Source organism: Capra hircus, chromosome 7, assembly GCF_001704415.2.
Source record: "Capra hircus breed San Clemente chromosome 7, ASM170441v1, whole genome shotgun sequence".
Lineage (NCBI taxonomy): Eukaryota > Metazoa > Chordata > Mammalia > Artiodactyla > Bovidae > Capra > Capra hircus.
In genome coordinates, this window is record NC_030814.1 from 926,428 (window position 1) to 950,419 (window position 23,992).

Below are 23,992 nucleotides of genomic sequence, written 5' to 3' on the forward strand. Positions count from 1 at the left end.
AAAACAGTAAAATCTACAACTGCACTCGTGAGATGAGTCAAACTAAGGTGGAGTTAAGCCAAAGGGATCCCCTGAGAGACTGAGCTGCCTTGGGTGGGGTGCTGCTCATGTTAATGATCTGAGAAACACCACAGGAAAGGAAAGGCCACTTCAGGGCAGAGCAACATGAAGTCTGACTGACTCTGCCTCAGGGAAGGTTTGGGGAAGGACTGGGATGGATCTGGGCAGTAGACAAAGAAAGATCACAAATGATGACCCAGGGTTATAGTCATTTTTTTAATCACACTAGGACCACACCCTTGTCTAACTCAATGAAACCAAGCCACGCCTGCGGGGCAACCCAAAATGGGCGGGTCATGGTGGAGAGGCCTGACAGAATGTGGTCCACTGGAGAAGGGAATGGCAAGCCACTTCAGTATTCTTCCCTTGAGAACCCCATGAACAGTAGGAAAAGGCAAAATGATAGGATACCAAAAGAGGAACTCCCCAGGTCATTAGGTGCCCAATATGCTACTGGAGATCAGTGGAGAAATAACTCCAGAAAGAATGAAGGGATGGAGCCAAAGCAAAAGCAATACCCAGTTGTGGATGTGACTGGTGATAGAAGCAAGGTCTGATGCTGTAAAGAGCAATATTGCATAGGAACCTGGAATGTCAGGTCCATGAATCAAGGCAAATTGGAAGTGGTCAAACAAGAGATGGCAAGAGTGAATGTTGACATTCTAGGAATCAGCGAACTAAAATGGACTGAAATGGGTGAATTTAACTCAGATGACCATTATATCTACTACTGCAGGCAGGAATCCCTCAGAAGAAATGGAGTAGCCATCATGGTCAACCAAAGAGTCCAAAATGCAGTACTTGGATGCAATCTCAAAAGCGACAGAATGATCTCTGTTCATTTCCAAAGCAAACCATTCAATATCACGGTAATCCAAGTCTATGCCCCAACTAGTAACGCTGAAGAAGCTGAAGTTGAGTGGTTCTATGAAGACCTACAAGACCTTTTAGAACTAACACCCAAAAAAGATGTACTTTTCATTATAGGGGACTGGAATGCAAAAGTAGGAAGTCAAGAAACACCTGGAGTAACAGGCAGATTTGGCCTTGGAATGCAGAATGAAGCAGGGCAAAGACTTTTGCCAAGAAAATGCACTGGTCATAGCAAACACCCTCTTCCAACAACACAAGAGAAGACTCTACACATGGACATCACCAGATGGTCAACACTGAAATCAGATTGATTATATTCTTTGCAGCCAAAGATGGAGAAGCTCTATACACTCAACAAAAACAAGACCAGGAGCTGACTGTGGCTCAGATCATGAACTCCTTATTCCCAAATTCAGACTTAAATTGAAGTAAGTAGGGAAAACTGCTAGACCATTCAGGTATGACCTAAATCAAATCCCTTATGATTATACAGTGGAAGTGAGAAATAGATTTAAGGGCCTAGATCTGATAGATAGAATGCCTGATGAACTATGGACTGAGGTTCATGACATTGTACAGGAGACAGGGATCAAGACCATCCCCATGGAAAAGAAATGCAAAAAAGCAAAATGGCTGTCTCAGGAGGCCTTACAAATAGCTGTGAAAAGAAGAGAGGTGAAAAGCAAAGGAGAAAAGGAAAGATATAAGCATCTGAATGCAGAGTTCCAAAGAATAGCAAGAAGAGATAAGAAAGCCTTCTTCAGCGATCAATGCAAAGAAATAGAGGAAAACAACAGAATGGGAAAGACTAGAGATCTCTAAGAAAATTAGAGATACCAAGGGAACATTTCATGCAAAGCTAGGCTCCATAAAAGACAGAAATGGTATGGACCTAACAGAAGCAGAAGATATTAAGACGACGTGGAAAGAATACACAGAAGAACTGTATGAAAAAGATCTTCACAACCCAGACAACCATGATGATGTGATCACTAATCTAGAGCCAGACATCTTGGAATGTGAAGTCAAGTGGGCCTTAGAAAGCATCACTACGAACAAAGCTATTGGAGGTGATGGAATTCCAGTTGAGCTATTTCAAATCCTGAAAGATGATGCTGTGAAAGTGCTGCACTCAATATGCCAGCAAATTTGGAAAACTCAGCAGTGGCCACAGGACTGGAAAAGGTCAGTTTTCATTCCAATTCCAAAGAAAGGAAATGCAAAAGAATGCTCAAACTACCACACAATTGCACTCATCTCACATGCTAGTAAAGTAATGCTCAAAATTCTCCAAGCCAGGCTTCAGCAATACTTGAACCGTGAACTCCCTGATGTTCAAGCTGGTTTTAGAAAAGGCAGAGGAACCAGAGATCAAAATTGCCAACATCCGCTGATCATGGAAAAAGCAAGAGAGTTTAAGAAAAACATCTATTTCTGCTTTATTGACTATGCCAAAGCCTTTGACTGTGTGGATCACAATAAACTGTAGAAAATTCTGAAAGAGAAGGGAATACCAGACCACCTGACCTGTCTCTTGAGAAATTTGTATACAGGTTAGGAAGCAACAGTTAGAACTGGACATGGAACAGACTGGTTCCAAATAGGAAAAGGAGTACGTCAAGGCTGTATATTGTCACCCTGCTCATTTAACTTCTATGCAGAGTACACCATGAGAAACGCTGGACTGGAAGAAGCACAAGCTGGAATCAAGATTGCTGGGAGAAATATCAATAACCTCAGATATGCAAATGACACCACCCTTATGGCAGAAAGTGAAGAGGAGCTCAAAAGCCTCTTGATGAAAGTGAGAGAGGAGAGTGAAAAAGTTGGCTTAAAGCTCAACATTCAGAATACGAAGATCATGGCATCCAGTTCCATCATTTCATGGGAAATAGATGGGGAAACAGTGGAAACAGTGTCAGACTTTATTTTTTGGGGCTCCAAAATCACTGCAGATGGTGAGTGCAGCCATGAAATTAAAAGACGCTTACTCCTTGGAAAAGAAGTGATGACCAACCTAGATAGTATCTTCAAAAGCAGAGACATTACTTTGCCGACTAAGGTCCGTCTAGTCAAGGGTATGGTTTTTCCTGTGGTCATGTATGGATGTGAGAGTTGGACTGTGAAGAAGGATGAGCGCCGAAGAATTGATGCTTTTGAGCTGTGGTGTTGGAGAAGACTCTTGAGAGTCCCTTGGACTGCAAGGAGATCCAACCAGTCCACTCTCAAGGAGATCAACCCTGGCAATTCTTTGGAAGGAATGATGCTAAAGCTGAAGCTCCAGTACTTTGGCCACCTCATGCGAAGAGCTGACTCATTGGAAAAGACTCTGATGCTGGGAGGTATTGGGGGCAACAGGAGAAGGGGAGGACCGAGGATGAGATGGCTGGATGGCATCATGTACTCAATGGACGTGGGTCTGAGTGAACTCCGGGAGATAGTGATGGACAGGGAGGCCTGGCGTGCTGCTATTCATGGGGTCGCAGAGAGTCAGACACGACTGAGCGACTGAACTGAACTGAATAAATACTCAGAAACTATAAGTTTGGTGACTTAAGAAGCATTACAGATTCATTCTTTTTCTCAGATGTCACCATCATCAGTATAAAAAGACTAAGTATTGGTGAATCCGTACTGTCTCACCTAGTGATCTCCATGCAACTCAAGGCCTCAGTCCCGAGACCCTGGAGCCCATCTGCAAACGCTGACTTCTGTGATATGCTTTGGCTTACTACTTCTTACTGCTTTGACGCTTTGTCTGCTATGACTCTGTTTTCCCCCAAGAAAAATCAACCATACCCAAAGCAGCCAGAATTTTAAAAAAGAAAAAAGGTTTATACTCTAAGAGTGGCTTCACTCGACATCTAATTGTGGTTGTTCAGTTGCTAAGTTGTGTCCAACTCTTTTGCAACCCATGGACTGTCCCCCACCAGGCTCCTCTGTCCATGGGATTTCCCAGGTAAGAAGACTGGAGCTGGTAGCCTTTCACTCTCCAGGGGATCTTTCTGACCCAGGGATTGAACCCACATCTCCAGCACTGGCAGGCGGATTCTTTACCACTGAGCCACCGGAGAAGCCTGACATCCAGTTACATAACCCCAAATCCTAGAAGTCACCCTTGACACCTCCTTGTCTATCACTGACCAACTTTAACCCATCACCAAGTTCAACGAATTTTATCTAAATATATCTCAAAGTCATCCATTTATACCCATCTCAAAGATACAATCCTGGTCCTAGTTACCATATTTCTTTCCTAGGCGGTGACAGCCTAGGAACACGTATCCTTGTATCTATTTTGGTCCTCCTGCGGTCTCTTCATCTCCACTTACAATGACCCTTTAAAACATACATCTGATTATGTCACTGACGCCTCCTTAAAACTCCAATATTCTTAAAGCGGTCTACGAGGTCAAGCACAGGCCGGCTCTCGCTCTCCACCCTGCTCTGAGTCCAAACTCTATCAGCGTTCCCCTCGATTACCAGGGCTGCCCAGGTGGCTCAGGTGGCAAAGAATCCGCCTGCAATGCAGGAGATTTGTCTTCAGTCCTGGGTCAGGAAGATCTCCTGGAGGACATGCAACCAGCTACAATACTCTTGCCTGGAAAACCGCACGGCCAGAGGAGCCCGGCAGGGAACAGCCCGTGGGGTCACACAGAGCCGGACACGACTGGGTGACTCACACACATTCCCCAGTCACGTGACTCCTTCACCTTCCCACCGCCACACTCTGCACAGATTAGTCTGTGCCTCCTGACTGCCATTCAGACCTCAGCTAAGTGTCACTTTCTTAGCGACACTGTTCCTAACCCTCTAACACTCTCATGGAACCGTATTCTTTTCCTTTAGAGAACAAGTCTCAATTTGTCATTCTTCATTCATTAGGGGGATTATTTTTCGTGACGTATGTCCCTTACACTAGATCCCAAAGGTCGTGGTCGAAGGGACCTTTGGTTTCTCCTCCTCACTGTGCGCATGCCTGGGTCAGCGAGGATCTAGCACAGGGCAGCAGAGAAGGCGACGGCGCCCCCCTCCAGCGCTCTCGCCTGGAGAGTCCCAGGGACGGGGGAGCCTGGGGGGCGGCAGTCCATGGGGTCACGAAGAGTCGGACACGACTGGGTGACTTCACTTTCACTTCTCACTTTCATGCCTTGGAGAAGGAAATGGCAACCCACTCCAGCGCTCTCGCCTTGAGAATCCCAGGGACAGGGGAGCCTGGTGGGCTGCCGTCTATGGGGTTGCACAGAGTTGGACACGACTGAAGCGACTTAGCAGCAGCAGCAGCACATAGTAGGGACTCAGGAAATATGAGCTGAATAAATAAATGAAGTGATGAGTGAGATTTACCAACAAAACTTAACCCGAGTAGAAAATCTCAAAGATAACCTTTTGTGTCTTCTTTAATAAGATTCAAAATGACCAGGAGAAAATATATACCCACACAACTGATGTGTCTGTGTGCCTAGAGAATAAGAAAGCTAGATAACAAAATTCTGTCTTCTCATTCCCATTTTCCTCTTCCCTTCCCTTAATCTGAAGCTAAAGTTGCTGCTTCGTCTCTGCCTTAGAGACATGCTGTTATGTCCCTAGGGTTCCAGAACTAAAAAGCAGTAAGCGTGCGTGCGTGCATGCTAAGTCGCTTGATTCAGCCGGGTATGACTCTTTGCAACCCTATGGACCGTAGCCCACCAGGCTCCTCTGTCCGTGGGATTCTCTGGGAGAGAATTCTGGAGTGGGTAGCCATTTCCTTCTCCAGGGAATCTCCCGCCCCACAGATCAAACCCATGTTTCCTGTGGCTCCTGCACTACAGGCAGGTTCTTCACCAATGAGCCACTGGGGTAGCCCGGATGCAGTATAGCCAGGACCAACAGTGTCCTGACTGCAAATACAGAATTCTTTATAATACAGAAATCACTGAATCTTGTTACATTTTTATTTACCTCCTATTTCCTGAATCCCTACTATGTGCTCAAAATTAGGTATACAGTAAGGGGAAGAAACAAAAGCAATCTGTGACCCTAAAGGTTGGGACCTAGTGTAAGGGACATACGTTAAAATAAAATAATCTCACTAATGAATGAATAATGACAAATTGAATTGTGTGTTTGTAGGAAAATGTCAAGGACATTTGATGACAAGTACTACATTTCGAACTTATGTGTGATATAAAAAGCAATGGGGTAAAATTACTGAAGGTTAGAAATTCACCTTTTTTTTTAAAGTATGAGAGGAGCAACTTTCAGCTGATGAAACGTTTTTGTTTGCAATATTGTGCAAAGCTGTGTTAAAGGAACTTCAAGGCTATGTGGTCCTTTGAAAGCACTCACAGTGGCAAACAGCCTGATACCAGCCTCTTCTGTCTCTAGTTCCTTCCCTATGAAGGCTGAATCTCAAGTCTGAGATGCTAGTGGCTGCACCTTCAGCTCCCTCAGGTCCTTGCCAATCCAAAAAATTAACCCTGCCAGGGGCCAATTCTGGATTGAAAAACCATCTGGTCTTTAACTCCACCCCTGGGGTTTACTATTGATTAAGAAAATCAGAGTCCTGCTATACAGCACCTAAACAAATTTACGGGATCTCCAACATTATCTCTTAACGTTATTTCCGTAGATTCCTTGCAAAGTTCCCCTTCGGTCACTCAGAGCTGTGACTGTCCCAAACATCTGTCACTGGTCTTACGCTCTTTTACTCTGACCCCCGTGCTCATCCTTCTTTCACCTCATCCTGTTTCAGAGAGAAGAGAGACCCATGAGCAAACATTCCGAACCTTCCTGCCGCCTCCCTCCGGAAGAATCCACGGCTCTGAGCCCCTCTCGGCTTCCAGGCCACCGCTGTCCTCTAGCTTCCTGCTACTGCCAACTTGTTCTGTTAGCATCTTTCTCTACACATCCACCCCTCCATCCACCCCCACATAGAGCCCAGGATTCTGTCCTTGGTTCACTCTGTCATGTAACCTACACTTTCTCCTTAGGGAAATTCACCCATCCTTCAAGCTTCAGCTGAACATTTTCAAAGCCACGCCTCCAGGTTCAAATTTTCCCTGGACTCTGACCCACAGTTCCAGCCTCTTCTAGGCATGCCCCCTGGATGTCTCAGACTTCATTTATTGAGAGTTGCCTTCCTTATCTTTCCCACTCCAGCTTACTCTTCTTTAGGAATTCTCCAACTCAGTTCCAATTGAGAAATCTGTCTCTGCTGCTAAATCACTCTCCTACAACCCCATTCCCAGTATTATCAACTATACTTCAGAAATGTCTGTCCAGCTTCTGCTCTATTCCATAGTTGAGACCCTTCTCAATCTGGCCTATATTACCATAACAGTTTTCCGTAAGTCTCTGTCTGCATACGTCCTTTTTTCTAAACATTGCCACTTGACTATATCCTTGATCGAATAACCTATATATTATAAAAAGCAAACAATCCCCCACCTTTGGTTTCCAACTCCATAGACAATAAAATCTAAGTCACTTAACAAAGGCAGAACCACGCTTCAGTCTAGCACCTCAGCTTTTCATCTTATCCTACTCCACACACGCCCAATATTCTAAGCACGAGACACTTCTTACCACTCAGACCTTCCAATTTCCATAAAACTGTGGACGCTGTCACCGCGACTCTCCTACTCTGCCAAGTTATCTCCTACTCATAATTCCAGATCTAGCGCAGACTTCAGGTTTTAAAGAGAAACTGTTGCCAATAAATCAATGTGAAGTGTCCCGTGGACGCCGAAAGGGGCTTCTTTAATTACAGCAGGAATCATGATGTGGGCTTCCCTGCAGCTCAGCTGAAGAAGAAACTGCCTGCAATGCAGGAGACCCGGGCTCCATCCCTGGGTCGGGAGGAGCCACTGGACAAGGAAATGGCAAACCACTCTAGTACCCTTGCCTGGGAAATCCCACAGACAAGAGGAGCCTGGCAGGCTACAGTCCATGGAGGAAATGGCAATCCACTCCAGTGCTGACTGGAGAATTTCATGGACAGAGGAACCTGGCGGGGGGTCGCAAAGAGTCAGACACAGCTGAGTGACTGAACTGAACTGAATACATAGCAGCAGGAGCTGAAACACGTATCTCAATAGATACTAGGACAGGAAGGGTTTTCTTTATCGCATACCAATTCCATAAGACATAATTATTGACTGTTTCTTCTCTTAGCTACTTTAGGCAAGTTTTCAAATTCAAGGTATTTTTAGCAACTATCATTTTTTCATATTTCTAATATGAAGCTAATAATGAAAAATGCTGAAAAGGTACCTTGGTAAAGGTGTGAATTCACTTATTATCCCCTCTGCTCCAAGTGTGATTCCCTGCACAATAAATGTGCTTCCCATTCCTTTCCACAGGGCCCTTGGTCCCTAAAATGAACAGAACTTAGTATTATTTCTGCTGATGCCCAAAAAGGAAATACAAAAGTTCCTAATAAAACTTGACATTAAATGTTTTCTGCTATTTTCCAGTAAGACATTATTCTAAGAACATGTTAGTAGAGAATGACAAGTAAATTACCTCCTTTCTTTAATATTGTTGGGTGGCCTACATTTAGGCCAAGACAAACACTCTAAATTAATTATCTCTAATATGGATTAAATACCCTTAATATTTAATTAATTTTGGCAAAGATGTGAAGTTACTGATTATTCAGTGATATCAAAAGATATCATTACCCAGTTACGTTAGTTTTAGCATAAGAGTTATAATATCTTCAGTAACTAAATTAAAAGGAATTATTGTTGGTTTAACTGTTACTAAGGCCAAATGGTACATTATAAATAGCTTTATTAGAATAGACAGATTATTTCTCACCTGGGTTTTGTTGAAGCTGTACATAATATTGATGACTGTAAATGGGGTGAGATGGTAGTGCCGAGCATGGTAGTTCACCTGTGAAAAAGATATTTATGATTATTTTCTATTATTGTTTTGTCAAGAGATAAGAGCATCAAAGATACACAGTGGAGTCACAGCATAAGCAAAAGCTCAACTGTAAAGTCAGCATGGATCCTGCAGAAGCAAAACTACTTTAGAAAATGCTCTAAATAACTTAAAAGTGAAGCACATGTGGTCACACACACACAGCCCTGAGAGACCAACGTGTAACATATCCGGGCTTCCCTCATCGCTCAGCTGGTGAAGAGTCTGCCTGCAATAAACTATATAATAAAGAAGGCTTTGCTGTCTGATATTTATGTTTCCTTAAATATCAGCACAAAATTCACTGTGGCAAAATGCTCGTGCCATTTAACACACAGGAACCACAAAGAACTCTGGGAACAGACTTCTGTCTTCCACAGCAAGCAGCAACAAGCTGTGAGCAACTGGGACACTATGAGATCAGCATCGGGGATCAGAGCTAGCGCTTACTAGGTGGCGGGATAGAACAGCATCAGAAAGCGCCACGCACTCTGAAAGTGCTGCTTTATAAGGCATTCTTAGACATCACTCACATGTGTGTGCACTGGCTTACGATGCAGTAGTGTTGCAAGGAAAAAATGTGTCTAAAATTCCCTCTTCTGGGGCAGATATTGGAGAAGGCAGTGGCCCCCCACTCCAGCACCCTTGCCTGGAAAATCCCATGGATGGAGGAGCCTGGGAGGCTGCAGTCCATGCCAAGGGTTGGACCCGACTGGGCGACTTCCCTTTCACTTTTCACTTTCATGCATTGGAGAAGGCAATGGCCGCCCACTCCAGTGTTCCTGCCTGGAGAATCCCAGGGACGGGGAGCCTGGTGGGCTGCCGTCTGTGGGGTCGCACAGAGTCGGACGCGCCTGGAGCGGCTCAGCAGCAGCAGGGCATATACACTATTCCTACTATTTAAATACTGAATTCTCTCTATATGCTTACATTTTGGTGCTAAACATATAAACTTATTTTTTTTTAAAAACTAATTTATCTTTTCTAACTCAATTTTCAAAGATGATGTTATACTATAGGTGCTTTTGCCAGTGTGGCCCACTGGCCCTCAAAAGCTCATTATCCTTTCAGGGGATAGACGTGTTCAAAATTATTTTCTTGATACTAAGGCATCATTTCCTTTGTTATTGTGTTGACATTTCCAATAATAGTGCAAAAGCAACAGTGGGAAAAACTGCTAACTCTGGCATAACTGAAGGCAGCGGCACCAAACGGTATTTTTGTGCTTATTGAATTCTTCATCTGACTCACATGTGAAGAGGCAAAGCCACTTTCCCTAAAAGACGTCCTTGGTGAAGCAGTGACTTTCATAGAATCTTGACTCCTGAGTACATATCATCTTTCTAATTTAATATTTTGTGTATTGCATAATGAATATGCTGTCATAAGAAAAAGAACTTGTCTGATGGAGCTATAAGTCTGAAAATAGTCACTTTTTTCCACGGAATACCATTTTTTTTCCTGGAAAAACTAAGAAGACTATAGTTACTTGGGACAAACATATTTTTAAAACTAAACAAAGTGGCTCACTGATTAGAGAACAAGATTATTAGTTGCCAATGATAAATTTGAGCCGATGAGCAAAAATTAGAAATCTGGAAACCCTACATCCACTATCATGAACCTACCAAAACTCAAAATACTTTTCTGGTGAGATTTCTAGTGATTGTAATGATGGTGGTATTTTAATACAGTATAAGTAAATGTCATAACATTTAGAAGATTATATAATCAGTAAATCAACATTTTTCAATTAATCAATGCATGATGTAACAGAATCACACCTGATGAGTAAAAAGAAACCCATTCGACGTGAAGGACAGATCAATAGGTTTTAATGTAAAAGAGTATAAAAAAATTTGATCTGTGTGGTTTCGGATTTCACATTGCAAATAACTTTATCTGCCAATTATCTAAAAAGATATAAAACTCCCATTTTTAAATACATATGTATATAAGGCTAGGCTTTCTTGTTTCTTTCAAAAACCATGTGTTGCAACAGACTGCAGAAACAGATGTGACAATCTGGCTGGCTTCCATTATGCCAGGCATTAAAGGTATTTTCAAAAACGTTATAGTGATTTTTCATAAAAATGTTCTTTATGCTAATACCTCATCAATTTATTGTTTTTTAATGAATTAAACATATATAAATATATATATACATATATATATATATAAATTTTTCCAGTTTGGGGTTCTAAAATGGCAAATATTGGTAGATTTAATCCATAAATGCGAGAGTTGGACTGTGAAGAAAGCTGAGTGCCAAAGAATTGATGCTTTTGAACTGTGGTGTTGGAGAAGACTCTTGAGAGTCCCTTGGACTGCAAGGAGATCCAACCAGTCCATCCTAAAGGAGATCAGTCCTGGGTGTTCATTGGAAGAACTGATGCTGAAGCTGAAGCTCCAATACTTTGGCCACCTGATGCAAAGAACCGACTCATTTTAAAAGACCCTGATGCTGGGAAATATTGAGGGCAGGAGGAGAAAAGGACGACAGAGGATAAGATGGTTGGATAGCATCACCGACTCAATGGACATGGGTTTAAGCAAGTTTCCAGGAGTTGGTGATGGACAGGGAGGCCTGGTATGCTGCAGTCCATGGGGTCACAAGGGTCGGACACAACTGAGCGACTGAACTGAACCGAATCTATATAAACAATCGTTCTTTGGGGATCTCAATAAATTTTAAGACTTAGCTTTCAAATACCAAAAAGTTTGAGAACTGATATATTACACATTTTGGTATACATCACACGGAATAATGGTTACATGGTCTCAGCCATCTACCTGAGGCCTATACATCAAATCAGGGTGAGGGTCACTGTTTAGAAACCACAGAAAGCACGCTTACCTGACACTGGCGGCGCAGAACGATGCAGGGATGGGCCAGCACGTTTTCTGTGAAAAGACTATAGAAGGGCAGCCCATCTTTACAACACATGCGATTTATGCTTAAAGAACCATGTACTACTTAAGTGATGCTTTATTCTTAAAAGTAAAAAAACAGAGTTTTCAAATGTTTAGACGTGTTTACAAATCACTGTACCAATAACAAGATTCAATATGAAAAAAAACTAAAGTCAGATTTGCAAACTGCTAAGCAAAGAAACAACATATAATATTAATATGTACAGTATAAAGATGAAATTATTGATACACTTGTAGGCCTGATATGGAAAACTTACTTCCTAGACAATTTAAATGCCCCTTCCCCTTTCTTTCAGAGGATGTGCTGTGAACAAAGTTCTTATCAGAAGAGCCATCCATCCTATAAATTTTGGCGTGGATGTACTTTGCACTTAAGTTATAGGGATTTTAATGAACATATTAGGTGAAACAATAGATGCTATGCTCTTTTTTCCTCTCCAACATCAACTCTTTATCACATCAACACTAGCTGAATCAAATATCACAAAATAAATACTAAAGACATCTCAAAAACTATATTCACACAATATTTTACAACATATGGAAATGCTGATTCTACAGATGCTATGCTGCTAAATATCTTGTCATAATTCTCATGTTGAGGAAAAAAGTTCAATGCAAAATTACTTTTTTCGGAGGGGGAGATAAAATTACATTTTATTTTTTGGACAGACACATGAAAAGTTCTTACAATATTCCTTTAAATTATTTTGTGTTTAGAAAACTGAATGAATTTTCACTATCCTTATGGGGGAAAATTATAGGTCTTAAATATTTTTTTCTGCACATCACTTTTTAATATTTAGCTACTTCTCCAAAAATCAATCTAAAGGAAGTAATACAAATTATTTAACATTATAAATTAAAGAAAAAAACTTTAAATAAAATTTGAATTAAAAATCTTTAGACAAAACATTACCTTGCAAGTCCAATACCAAATCCAGCAAATCTATTCAACTGCTCTAAAATAGAAGGAATAAGATTACTCATAACCATTATTCAGGTTTACCATAAAAAAGAACAAATATCTTTTTACTAACATGACATTCATTTAAACTCCATGTCCCCAAATCAAATTTTGACAGGGGCCAGAAAGGTCATTTGAATGAGTGAAGAGCTCCACTGGGGCTTGTGGCAAGTTACAAGGGGCAGACTCCCTAACTGCTTTTCAGATCCAACTCATTGTTGCCACACGGAACTCTGAGTTCAGGGTTTCAAAGCTGTGATTTTTCTAAACAGATATTCTCATTTTTATATAGTATCTTCCAATTTTAAAATGCTGGGAACTATTTTAAAAAGGATTAAAATTTCATGTAGACCAAATCAAACATGTTTGCAGGTAAATGCCAAGGGCTACTAGTTTTCAACTTCCAACTAATTTTTTTTTTCTAGTGAGGACTCTGACTGATAACTTTCATCAACCATACCTCCTGTATTGTAATCAGTCATTCACTGTGACTGGTGCAAAGTATCTGTGTTACACCAACAGTTGCAAGCAAAACATCCCATGAATATAATTAAGTTGAAAGAGCACTTAGGGTAGCTGCAATGGGAAAAAGAGGCTCTCTTCTCTCTCTCCTCAAGGTTTAAAGACTTTGGTGTGTTGATCTTTAGTTGCTAAGTCGTGTCCCACTCTTTTGTGACCCCAATGACTGTAGCCCACCAGGCTCCTCTGTCCATTGGATTTCCCAGGCAATACTGGAGTGGGTTGCCATTTTCCTCCAGAATAGTTTGATAGTAGCTGCTTAATTCCTGGAGAAGGATATGGCAACCTACTCCAGTACTCTCGCCTGAGAAGTCCCAGGGACAGAGGCCACTTGACACCCTGTAGCCCATGGGTTGCAAAGAGTCCGACTTGACTGAGTGACTGAACACGCCGCTAAATCAGGTCTCTGTGATATACTACTGCGTACATACGTGCTGCTGCTCATGGCACAGTTATAGGCTGATCAGGAGGGTTTACAGCTGGGTTTACAGTCAAAAGAGAAAATAAATTTTTTTTTCCCTAACTGAAAAACTTAAAATCATAAAGATGAAATATCAAACCCCAAGAGACTAGACATTAAATTTCAGCTAAAATATTCACAAGGGATTTTTCTCCCATTCTCTTTTCACTCTCCTCTTCTCCAATCCCTCCCTCTCATCTCTGCTCTTTCTAATGAAGTGATGCCCTCAACTATTCCCTGAGAGGCAGAACAAGACCATGTAAACAATCTCTGGGGAAACCACCATTGCCTTGAAAAATGTACAAGGGCAGAGGCTTCTTTAGCCCAATTAAGATACTTTCCTCCTTTCATCTTTTCCCTTTGTGTTTGTATAGGTCATCCAACAAACTAACAAAAAAATACCACTGACATTCTCTGGAAGGTGTCAGGAAGGCTTACTAGTATTAACTAAGTCTCCCAGGCTTCTATCCTCTTTGCAGAGTTTTTCATCAGCCTCTTAACTGCTGCAAAACACTCCATACAAAACCCTGGATATTAAGATCTCATTATAACCATCAACACATAAATTATGAAAAGATAAAACAGCTTTACTGCCTGAGAAGGTAACTGTGAGGCAATCACATATGCATTTTGAATAATTTATAACTTTCCAGTACTCCTTCTGAGACCTATGGGGAAAAAAACAGAGCTAGACAGAGTAAAAACCTAACTGTATATATAACACTGAGTAAGTCACTGATCCTCCATCTATCCTCACTGGATGATAGTACAATCTGTTCCTCCCCGTAACCCAAATAAATGTTACTGTACTTCCTAGTCGAAGAAATGGGGCTAAAATTTATGTCTAGAATGTACACAGTATTTAAGGATATGATCTATTATTCTAACACTTTTAGAACGGGAACATGCAGCAGCCATTATCTCCATTTTATGACTCCAGACGACGTTGAAAATATCTACATCACATAGGGTTGCAATTAAAACATCTCTATCTTCTGACAAGGAGGCCTGGCGTGCTGCAGTCCATGGGGTCGCAGACTCTGACACGACTGAGTGACTGAACTGAACCGATCTTCTGACATTGTGCAGAGTAATTATGTCTTGATTCCAAATTCTTATCTTGAAAATGTCAAGTATTTTTCATTCTTTAGTGGAGTTTTTAAGTAAAAAAAAAGAGAGGAGGAGGTGGGAAAACACAGTAGTAGTTTGGAATCTAGAACACAAACACAACTCCTATGATTACATGGAAAAAAGACTGACTTTTAGCCTACTGTGTGGTCCACACTGTTTCAGGCATTACTGACACCTCATTTTGTTTGTTGGGGTTTTTGTTTTTGTTTTTTAACAAAACCCTGAATTATTCTTCTATACACCTTAAAGATGAGGACAGGAAGAGAACACAAAGATAAGAAAGTCTCAGCTTTTAAGAGTGGTAGAGAAAGCTCTGAGCCCAAGACTGCCTATGGTCTCGGAGAAAGTTCTTTGCAGAGCGCAAAGCCACCACTGATCAATGGAATGAAGGTGATTCAGCGGACGGTCAATCAGCTATTTCTCACGTGAGTCCCGATAAACAGCAAACCAGTCTCCTTTGTGGATTCAGGGCATGCGAGGTAGCATCCCGACACCTTCCGTGACCGCTGCCACGCCAAGGCTATGGCAAGCCTCTCCAGAAACCACTGGAGTAGGGAGAGGGCCGAGGCCTGTTCCGGGGGCAGAGGGCGAAAGGAGCGCCAAGGGGCGGCGCGGCGGGTCGCGACTCCGTGGTCTGCGGGGGCCTGGCCTCCGATCCCTCTCCCCGCCCCTCCAGCGCCCGGGGTCCCTCCCTGCCGCTCCGCGCGGACCACCCCGCCAGCCCTCCGAGGCCTCCAGGCCCTCACCGCCGCCCCGCAGGCCCTCACCGCCTTCCCTCCGGCGCCCGCCCCTGCACGCCCCCCAGGCCCTCACCGCCGCTGCGCCCCGCGCCGCCGGGGCAGGGCCCCTCCGCCGGGCCCTCGGGCGGCGTGCAGGGGGCGGGCGCGCCGCGGGGCGGGCTCTCCTCGGCCCAGTGCAGGTTGCGGCTCCCCGGGATGTCTGGGGGAGAGGTCACCCAGCGGCTCAGGTCCGACGCGGACCTGAAGGACCTCGCCGGAAAGGCGCCGCCGAAGCCCGGCTCGTCCCGGGCCCCACCCCGGTAGCCCAAGCCGTCGAACCCGTCCGGGCGCCGCGGATGCATCGCGCACAGGGGCAGGACAAGGCCAGCCCGCCCCGGAACCCGCCGCCACCCCGGCCACACAGCCTCTCCTCAGCGGCCGCGGCGCCCGGGCAGCCTGACACCCGGAAGTCACGCCGCCAGCCCGGACGTGCAGGGAGCACGTGACCCTACCGCTTCCTGCGGCCGCGGGAGGCGCGGTTGCTAAGGAAACGCGGCGGCACGCGGAGCGGCGGCCAGCGGGAAGGATGCCGGGAGGTGGGAGGATGCCGGGAAATGGGAGGCGCTAGGGGTTTGGAGGGAGGCCTCTGATCGGGCGAGAGCAGCTTACAGCTAGAGGACGCGCGGTTGGGCGTCTCACCCGGAAGTGCCTCGCCCCACACAGGGGCCCGAGGTCTGTATTTCTCTCGCTAATGCCCCGCCAGCCACGAAGGCGCTCTTGGAGGCTCCAGTTGCCGGTGTCCACAAGGTCACACCTGGCTTTCCCTCCGGTACTTGGCGCTCCGACTGAAATCTACTGAGATGCCTCGTTCGGCCCAGTGAACCCGGAAGTCTGTGGAAGGCTGGAGCACGCCTTAGAATAGAAGGTCGCGGGAGAAAGCCCTCCTCGTCCCTGCCCTCCTGGCTCCACCCAAAAATACAAACTGTTCTCCAGGACTTAGGAATTAAGCATCTTCCTTTTCTAAGGCCACAGAACGACTTTAGTTACTGTAGTTTTGTTTTGTTTGTTTGTTTTTTTTTTTTGCCTTGTGCTTCTCAAGTCAGGGGCATATTTAAATCCCAAGCGATACTGTTCAAAACTGACACCTAGTTGAAAATTAAGAGGACTTCTAAAAGAGTCCTCTACTACCTGTTTTTATTAGCTCCATGGGCTGTTTTGGCAGCATGTGTCTCCTTAGATCTCAACGAGCCCAGCATGGGTTCTTCCTCGGTCCTTTCTTCCCCCGGCCGCCCAGGATTCTGAGGGCTTTCAGAGGAGAACTCTGACGCACTATTCTCAGTCTTCCACGAGCGAACCTTTCTTTTTTTTTCAGGGCAATCATCAGCTTCGTCTTGAGTGGACTGACATTCTTGAGTTGTAATGTGGCTGGGAAAATGTATTCTTTTCCTTAGTAAGTGTATTCAGTATTATTCCAACGCTAGTACCTAATTACTGGATATCTAATATCCAGTTAGTTCCTGAACGTAATAAAGATATATCTGTGTTCCTTAAGAATGATGGCTCAAGATTGGGATTGGCTCAGGCCCAAAACTTATTGTTTATTAAAAGGAAGAGAAAAAGTCCTCTCTGTGTGTGTACATATATATACTTGTCGTATAAAAACAAGGGCATCTCACAACTTCACATCTATGTCACTGGAGAAAGGATGGCTTATTAAAAGGAGGATAACTGGGTAGCCACTTGAGAGGAAGAAACAACAGCCTCACCTCACAACCTACTGTTATATGAATTCCAGCTGTAATATATTGCTTTTTTTTTTTTTTTTAGTTTTTGAAGATTGAATATTGAAAGAAAATATTTGGTGAATATTTTTCGGATAGTGGATCGGAAAACTTTCTGAAGGTGACAGCAAAGTCAAAAGCAGTGTAGAGAAAGAGTAATCAACTTGACCATACAAAATTTAAATTTCTACATGAGATAAAAAAGTAAAAACACAATAATCAAAATTTAAAGACAAACCACAACCTGGGAAAATGACACTTTAACATGGTTTGGACAATGGGTTACTTTATTGTAAAAACGAATTCTTAACAGTAAGGGAAAAGCAGTAGAAATATAAGAAAAGTACATAAAGAGACTAATGCAAATGGGTAATAGTTAAATGAACAAGTATCTGTGTAACTGGAGAAAGGCAAATTTGAGTGATACCCATTTTTTCTCTATAAAAATAACAGTGTTTAAAAGGGCAATACACAATATTGTGCAAAGTGAGAAAAAAGTAACTCATTCTTTTCTGGAATGGTATAAAATATAAACTGTATGTGTGGGGTGTGTGTGTGCGTGCACGTGTGTGTGCGCACGCTCAATTGTCCAGTCGTGTCCAACTCTTGTGACCCCATGGACTATACTCACCAGGCTCCTCTGTCCATAGAATTTTCCAGGCAAGAAAACAACTTATGTGTTTTTAAAATTTATTTGGCTGTTCTAAGTCTTATTTGTGGGGTGTGGGATCTTTGATATTTGTTGAGGCATGCAGGATTTTTAGCTGTGGTATGTAGGAGCTAGTTTTCTGACCTGAGATTGCACCTGGGCCATTTGCATCAGGAGCTTGGAGTCTTAGCCCTTCCACCACCAGGGAAGTCCTAAAATATAACAACTTTTCGATAGAGGGCATTTTGGCTGCTGCTGCTAAGCCGCTTCAGTCGTGTCCGACTCTGTGCAACCCCATAGACGGCAACCCACCAGGCTCCACCATCCCTGGGATTCTCCAGGCAAGAGTACTGGAGTGGGGTGCCATTGCCTTCTCCAATTTTGGCAGTATGTATCAAAAATATGTATAAAAATAGTCATAGCTTTGACTCCTAAATCTTAGGAAACAAACATAGGGTGTAAATATTTACTTATGGACATATTCATGATATAATTGCTCACAATAGGAAAAATTGTTAGGATTTCAAATATCAAGTAATTATTACTAATAATTAAAATGGTGCATCCATATGGTTCTGTAATCAAAATATATTTATCAAGCACCTAGCTGTACCAGGTACTATTCTAAGCAATGTGGACAGAGTAATGAATAAACAAGATGGAGTCCCTACATTGCTGAACTGACATTCTTATTGGGAGCCAAATAACAGGTAAATTTATCATGTCAAATAATGAAACAAGCATCTATAATGTCAGATAATGACGTGTATTATATTTTAAACTTAAATGATAGAGGCAGAATTTTTAGATTGCCTGGTCAGGGAAGCCAATAATTTGAAATAATCTTTAAACAGACATAAATGAAGTGAGAGGATAAGCCGTGTGTGACTATCTTGGAGAAAATTTTTCAAAGTAGAGCTAAGCATAAGGTCTGATGACAAACTAGGCAGCCAGTGAGCAAGCGTTCACCGAGAGCTGAAAGGGGCACGGGGCCAAGTTGGGCTGGGCCCTGCTGGTGATAGATAAGAACTTAGGTTTTCTAAGAGTAGAGGGGGGTGAACTTAATGATGTTCTAGAAGGGGAAACCTGGCCTCCTTTTGGGGCGAAGGTGAAAGTCTCTTCTACTTGGCAGGACGTTAAAGCTGCCGAGGTAAGTGATAGCAGTAATTTGATCTAGAGTGATAGTGGTGAAGGAGCTGAGAAGGGCTTGAGGCCGTGTGTGAACAATTACATTAGAGGTAGATAGTAAATGACAAGTGAATGTGTTCATATTAGATTAAAACTATTGTGCATGATATGATTTCACTTTTGTAGAAATAACAATAAAGATACACACACAATAAAAGGATATATGTTATGTCTGGGTGTAGCTTTACTTATTTTTTTATTCTCCACTTTCTAATTGTTCTAAGATAGCATTTTATGGTTTTTGTTTTTGCTAAGAAAAAATAATTATTTTAGGAAAAATAGATACACTAGATTTAGTTATGGGACACGGCAATAAAATTTTTTAGATTATTAAATCCGTCCGTAGCAGTTAGTCAGCAGTCTCTAGAGCACTACCAGGCTTCCCAGGCGGCTCAGTGGTAAAGACCCGCCTGCCAGTGCAGAAGATGCAGCAGACTCGGGTTCCATCCCTGGGCTGGGAAGGTCGCCTGGAGGAGGAAATGGAAACCCACTCCCAATAGTTTAGCCTGGAGAATTCCGTGGACAGAGGAGCCTAGTGGGCGGGTGCAGTCCATGGGGTTGAAAGAGTCAGACATGACTGGTGATTCAGCATTCATGCAAAGCACTAATAAAGCCCTTCCATCATATATTTCTTCAAAACCTTTCTAAAATAATAATGTTGAAAAGGTACAGAATGCAAGGCTTCAAACTAGTTTGAGAAAGACGTTGCTCAGGTGTTGGAGAAGACTCTTGAGAGTCCCTTGGACTGCAAGGAGATCCAGCCAGTCCATTCTGAAGGAGATCAGCCCTGGGATTTCTTTGGAAGGAATGAAGCTAAAGCTGAAACTCCAGTACTTTGGCCACCTCATGCGAAGAGTTGACTCATTGGAAAAGACCCTGATGCTGGGAGGGATTGGGGGCAGGAGGAGAAGGGGATGACAGAGGATGAGATGGCTGGATGGCCTCACCGACTCGATGGATGTGAGTTTGGGTAAACTCCGGGAGATGGTGATGGACAGGGAGGCCTGGCGTGCTGCGATTCATGGGGTTGCAAAGAGTCGGACACGACTGAGTGACTGAACTGAACTGAATTGAGTTTCTGTAGTTTGAGGATCTGAAAGTGGTTTAGATTAGTGGTTCTGGCTCAGGGTCTCTCATGAAGTTGCAGTCAAGACTTCAACTTGGGGTCTAGTCATCTTAGATTTGACTGGACTTGATCAGAACAGGAGGGTCCATTTCTAAGATAGCTTGCTTGGCTGATTGTGGAGTTCTTGCTGGTTTGATCTCACGAGGGCTCTGAGTATCTTGCCATGTGCATCTCTCCATAGAACTTTCTGAGTGTCTGCATAATGAGACAGCTGACTCCTCCTCAGAGCAAGTGATCCAAGACAACAGAGATGAAGTCACAGCACAGACTTTTATGACCTTATCCCACCTCATCACTCCTGCTGCATTCTGTTATCCAGAAGTGAGTCACTAAATCCAATGCCAGGGCAAGGGGTCTGGCTTCCTCTTTAGAAAGGAGGGTTATCAAACAATTCATGTTCATATTTTGAAGTCACTACATTTAAACCATCATATAACAATTAATGGATAGAATATATTGTAAGCACTAAACATTAATAATTAGGAACATTTTCACAAAAACATTAATAGAATCATATAGATTAAAATTTTTACCTCTTCCTTAGGAAATAGATGTGAAGGGTTTGTTTTTTGGAAAATAATCATATGATAGAAATATTTAAACCATGAAATAGTTTAATAAATATTTTGAGTCCAATTATTATTCACCTGGAACTTCCCTGGTACCTCAGAGAGTAAGGAATCCACTGGCATTTCAGGAGACCTGGGTTTGATCCCTAGGTCAGGAAGATCCCCTGGAGAAAGGAATGGCTACTCAGTCCCGTATTCTTGCCTGGAGAATTCCATGGACAGAGAGGACACTGGTGGACTAGAGTTAATGGGGTCACAAAGGGTCAGACACGACTGAGCAACTAATTTTTTTTTTATTCACTTAGATGTGAGTCAAAACACAAGTGAAGATTAGCAGACTATTTTGACAACTTTCAAGAGTTGGAAAAATATTCTGCTAAACAGAAGTATAGAACAAGCAGGTCATTCATTTATATTAATATTTTCACTCAGAAATTCTGACACTCAATAAATTTGGCTCACAGGATGAAATGAAAATCATCTACATTTCTATTCAGGAATTCACCCAACACTATTTATTCAGCATGCACTATGTTTGAGTCACTGAATTCGATACTGTGATGCAACTACAATTTTTGAGGATGGGATCTGAAGATATTTAAAATATTTTCTTTCTAATGTATTATGTGGACGAATAATTCTCACAGAAAGTTTTAATATGTACTAAGACAAGCCCTTCTGTGCTTACTTCCCTTTTGTAACCTTTTTGGCTAACTTGCCATTTAGTTTTCCAAATGAAATTTTAAAAACATTTCATTTTTCACTCTCTCCTAAAACACAAACACATTCACAAACTTTGAGATTTGAAGTGTACTTGCATAAAATTTATTTGTTAACACTGAGGTTTTTTTATTTCATGGAATATTTCTTTCTTTATGCCACTAAGTGTTCTCTTCCAAAAACATGTTACACGTTTCTATTTGTTGAGATCCATTATTTCATGTATAGTTGAGGATCTAACTGAATTCCCCAAGCTCACAATAGTGGGACATCTTTATTATACTTTCCTTTTTGAAAATTGAGAAAATTGAAAATTTTGAAACTTTCTCACACTTTATTATTTTAACTTGAATTATAAAAACTATAAACATATCATGATGATGTGATCACTAATCTAGAGCCAGACATCTTGGAAAGTGAAGTCAAGTGGGCCTTAGAAAGCATCACTACAAACAAAGCTAGTGGAGGTGATGGAATTCCAGTTGAGCTATTTCAAATCCTGAAACATGATGCTGTGAAAGTGCTGCACTCAATATGCCAACAAATTTGGAAAACTCAGCAGTGGCCACAGGACTGGAAAAGGTCAGTTTTCATTCCAATTCCAAAGAAAGGAAATGTAAAAGAATGCTCAAACTACCGCACAATTACACTCATCTCACATGCTAGTAAAGTAATGCTCAAAATTCTCCAAGCCAGGCTTCAGCAACACGTGAACCGTGAACTCCCTGATGTTCAAGCTGGTTTTAGAAAAGGCAGAGGAACCAGAGAGCAAATTGCCAACATCCAATGGATCATGGAAGAAGCGAGAATGTTCCAGAAAAACATCTCTTTCTGCTTTATTGACTATGCCAAAGGCTTTAACTGTGTGGATCACAATAATAACTGTGGAAAATTCTGAGAGAGATGGGAATACCAGACCACCTGACCTGCCTCTTGAGAAATCTGTATGCAGGCCAGGAAGCAACAGTTAGAACTGGACATGGAACAACAGACTGGTTCCAAATAGCAAAAGGAGTACGTCAATGCTGTATATTGTCACCCTGCTTATTTAACTTCGATGCAGAGTACATCATGAGAAACGCTGGGCTGGAAGAAACACAAGCTGGAATCAAGATTGCCGGGAGAAATGTCAATAACCTCAGGTATGCAGATGACACCACCCTTATGGCAGAAAGTGAAGAGGAGCTAAAAAGCCTCTTGATGAAAGTGAAAGAGGAGAGTGAAAAAGTTGGTTTAAAGCTCAACATTCATAAAACGAACATCATGGCATCTGGTCCCATCACTTCATGGGAAATAGATGGGGAAACAGTGGAAACAGTGTCAGACTTTATTTTTTTGGGCTCCAAAATCACTGCAGATGGTGACTGCAGCCATGAAATTAAAAGATGCTTACTCCTTGGAAGAAAAGTTATGACCAACCTAGATAGCATATTCAAAAGCAGAGACATTACTTTGCCAACTAAGGTCCGTCTAGTCAAGGCTATGGTTTTTCCTGTGGTCATGTATGGATGTGAGAGTTGGACTGTGAAGAAGGCTGAGCGCCGAAGAATTGATGCTTTTGAACTATGGTGTTGGCAAAGACTCTTGAGAGTCCCTTGGACTGCAAGGAGATCCAACCAGTCCGTTCTGAAGGAGATCAAGCCTGGGATTTCTTTGGAAGGAATATGCTAAAGCTGAAACTCCAGTACTTTGGCCACCTCATGCAAAGTGTTGACTCATTGGAAAAGACTCTGATGTTGGGAGGGATTGGGGGCAGGAGAAGGGGACAACAGAGGATGAGATGGCTGGATGGCATCACTGACTCGATGGACGTGAGTCTGTGTGACCTCCGGGAGTTGGTGATGGACACGGAGTCCTGGCGTGGTGTGATTTATGGGGTCGCAAAAAGTTGGACACGGCTGAGCGAGTGAACTGAAGACAATCCCTTCTGTGCTTGCTTCCTTTTTGTAAACTTTTTGGCTACTTGCCATTTAGTTTCCAAGTGAACTTTAAAATCATTTCATTTTTCACTGTCTCCTAAAACACACACACACACACATTGCTATTTCAAGTTTCTTTTTTTGTCTCGAGAAGTTTCCCCCATACTAATTTTTTAAATATTATTTGTATTTTCTCTCTTTTGGAAACATGTACTATGTGAGTTAGCACTCTAGATTCTGCTAAGAAATACCCTTTACAGTCTCTCAATTTCACTTTTGTTCTTATCCTCAACTTACTGCTCTATTAGGGGGATATGTTTCTGAGAAGCCTGGGATCAGAATTGCTTTTAAGTTATTATTTGCAAATACTTTATTTTTGCAGTCTGAATTATTACTTTTTTTAGAGTATTTCTAGGTTCACAACAAAATTAAGAGGAGGGTAGAGTGATTTCTCATGTACACTCAC

The 23,992-nt window shown here is 42.5% G+C and overlaps 1 protein-coding gene across 1 annotated transcript in view; it reads right to left on the minus strand.

Moving 5' to 3' along the window:
• Positions 1-16,064, minus strand: part of SLC25A46 (solute carrier family 25 member 46) — a 28,775-nt gene extending 12,711 nt beyond the window's left edge. Inside the window, exons 1-5 of the mRNA XM_018049982.1 lie at positions 15,669-16,064; positions 12,698-12,740; positions 11,702-11,759; positions 8,737-8,814; positions 8,188-8,288 (exon numbers count right to left, since the gene is read on the minus strand). Of these exons, the coding sequence (XP_017905471.1) occupies positions 8,188-8,288; positions 8,737-8,814; positions 11,702-11,759; positions 12,698-12,740; positions 15,669-15,936 (548 nt within the window). The 5' untranslated portion in view covers positions 15,937-16,064. The remainder of the gene's footprint in view (positions 1-8,187; positions 8,289-8,736; positions 8,815-11,701; positions 11,760-12,697; positions 12,741-15,668) is intronic.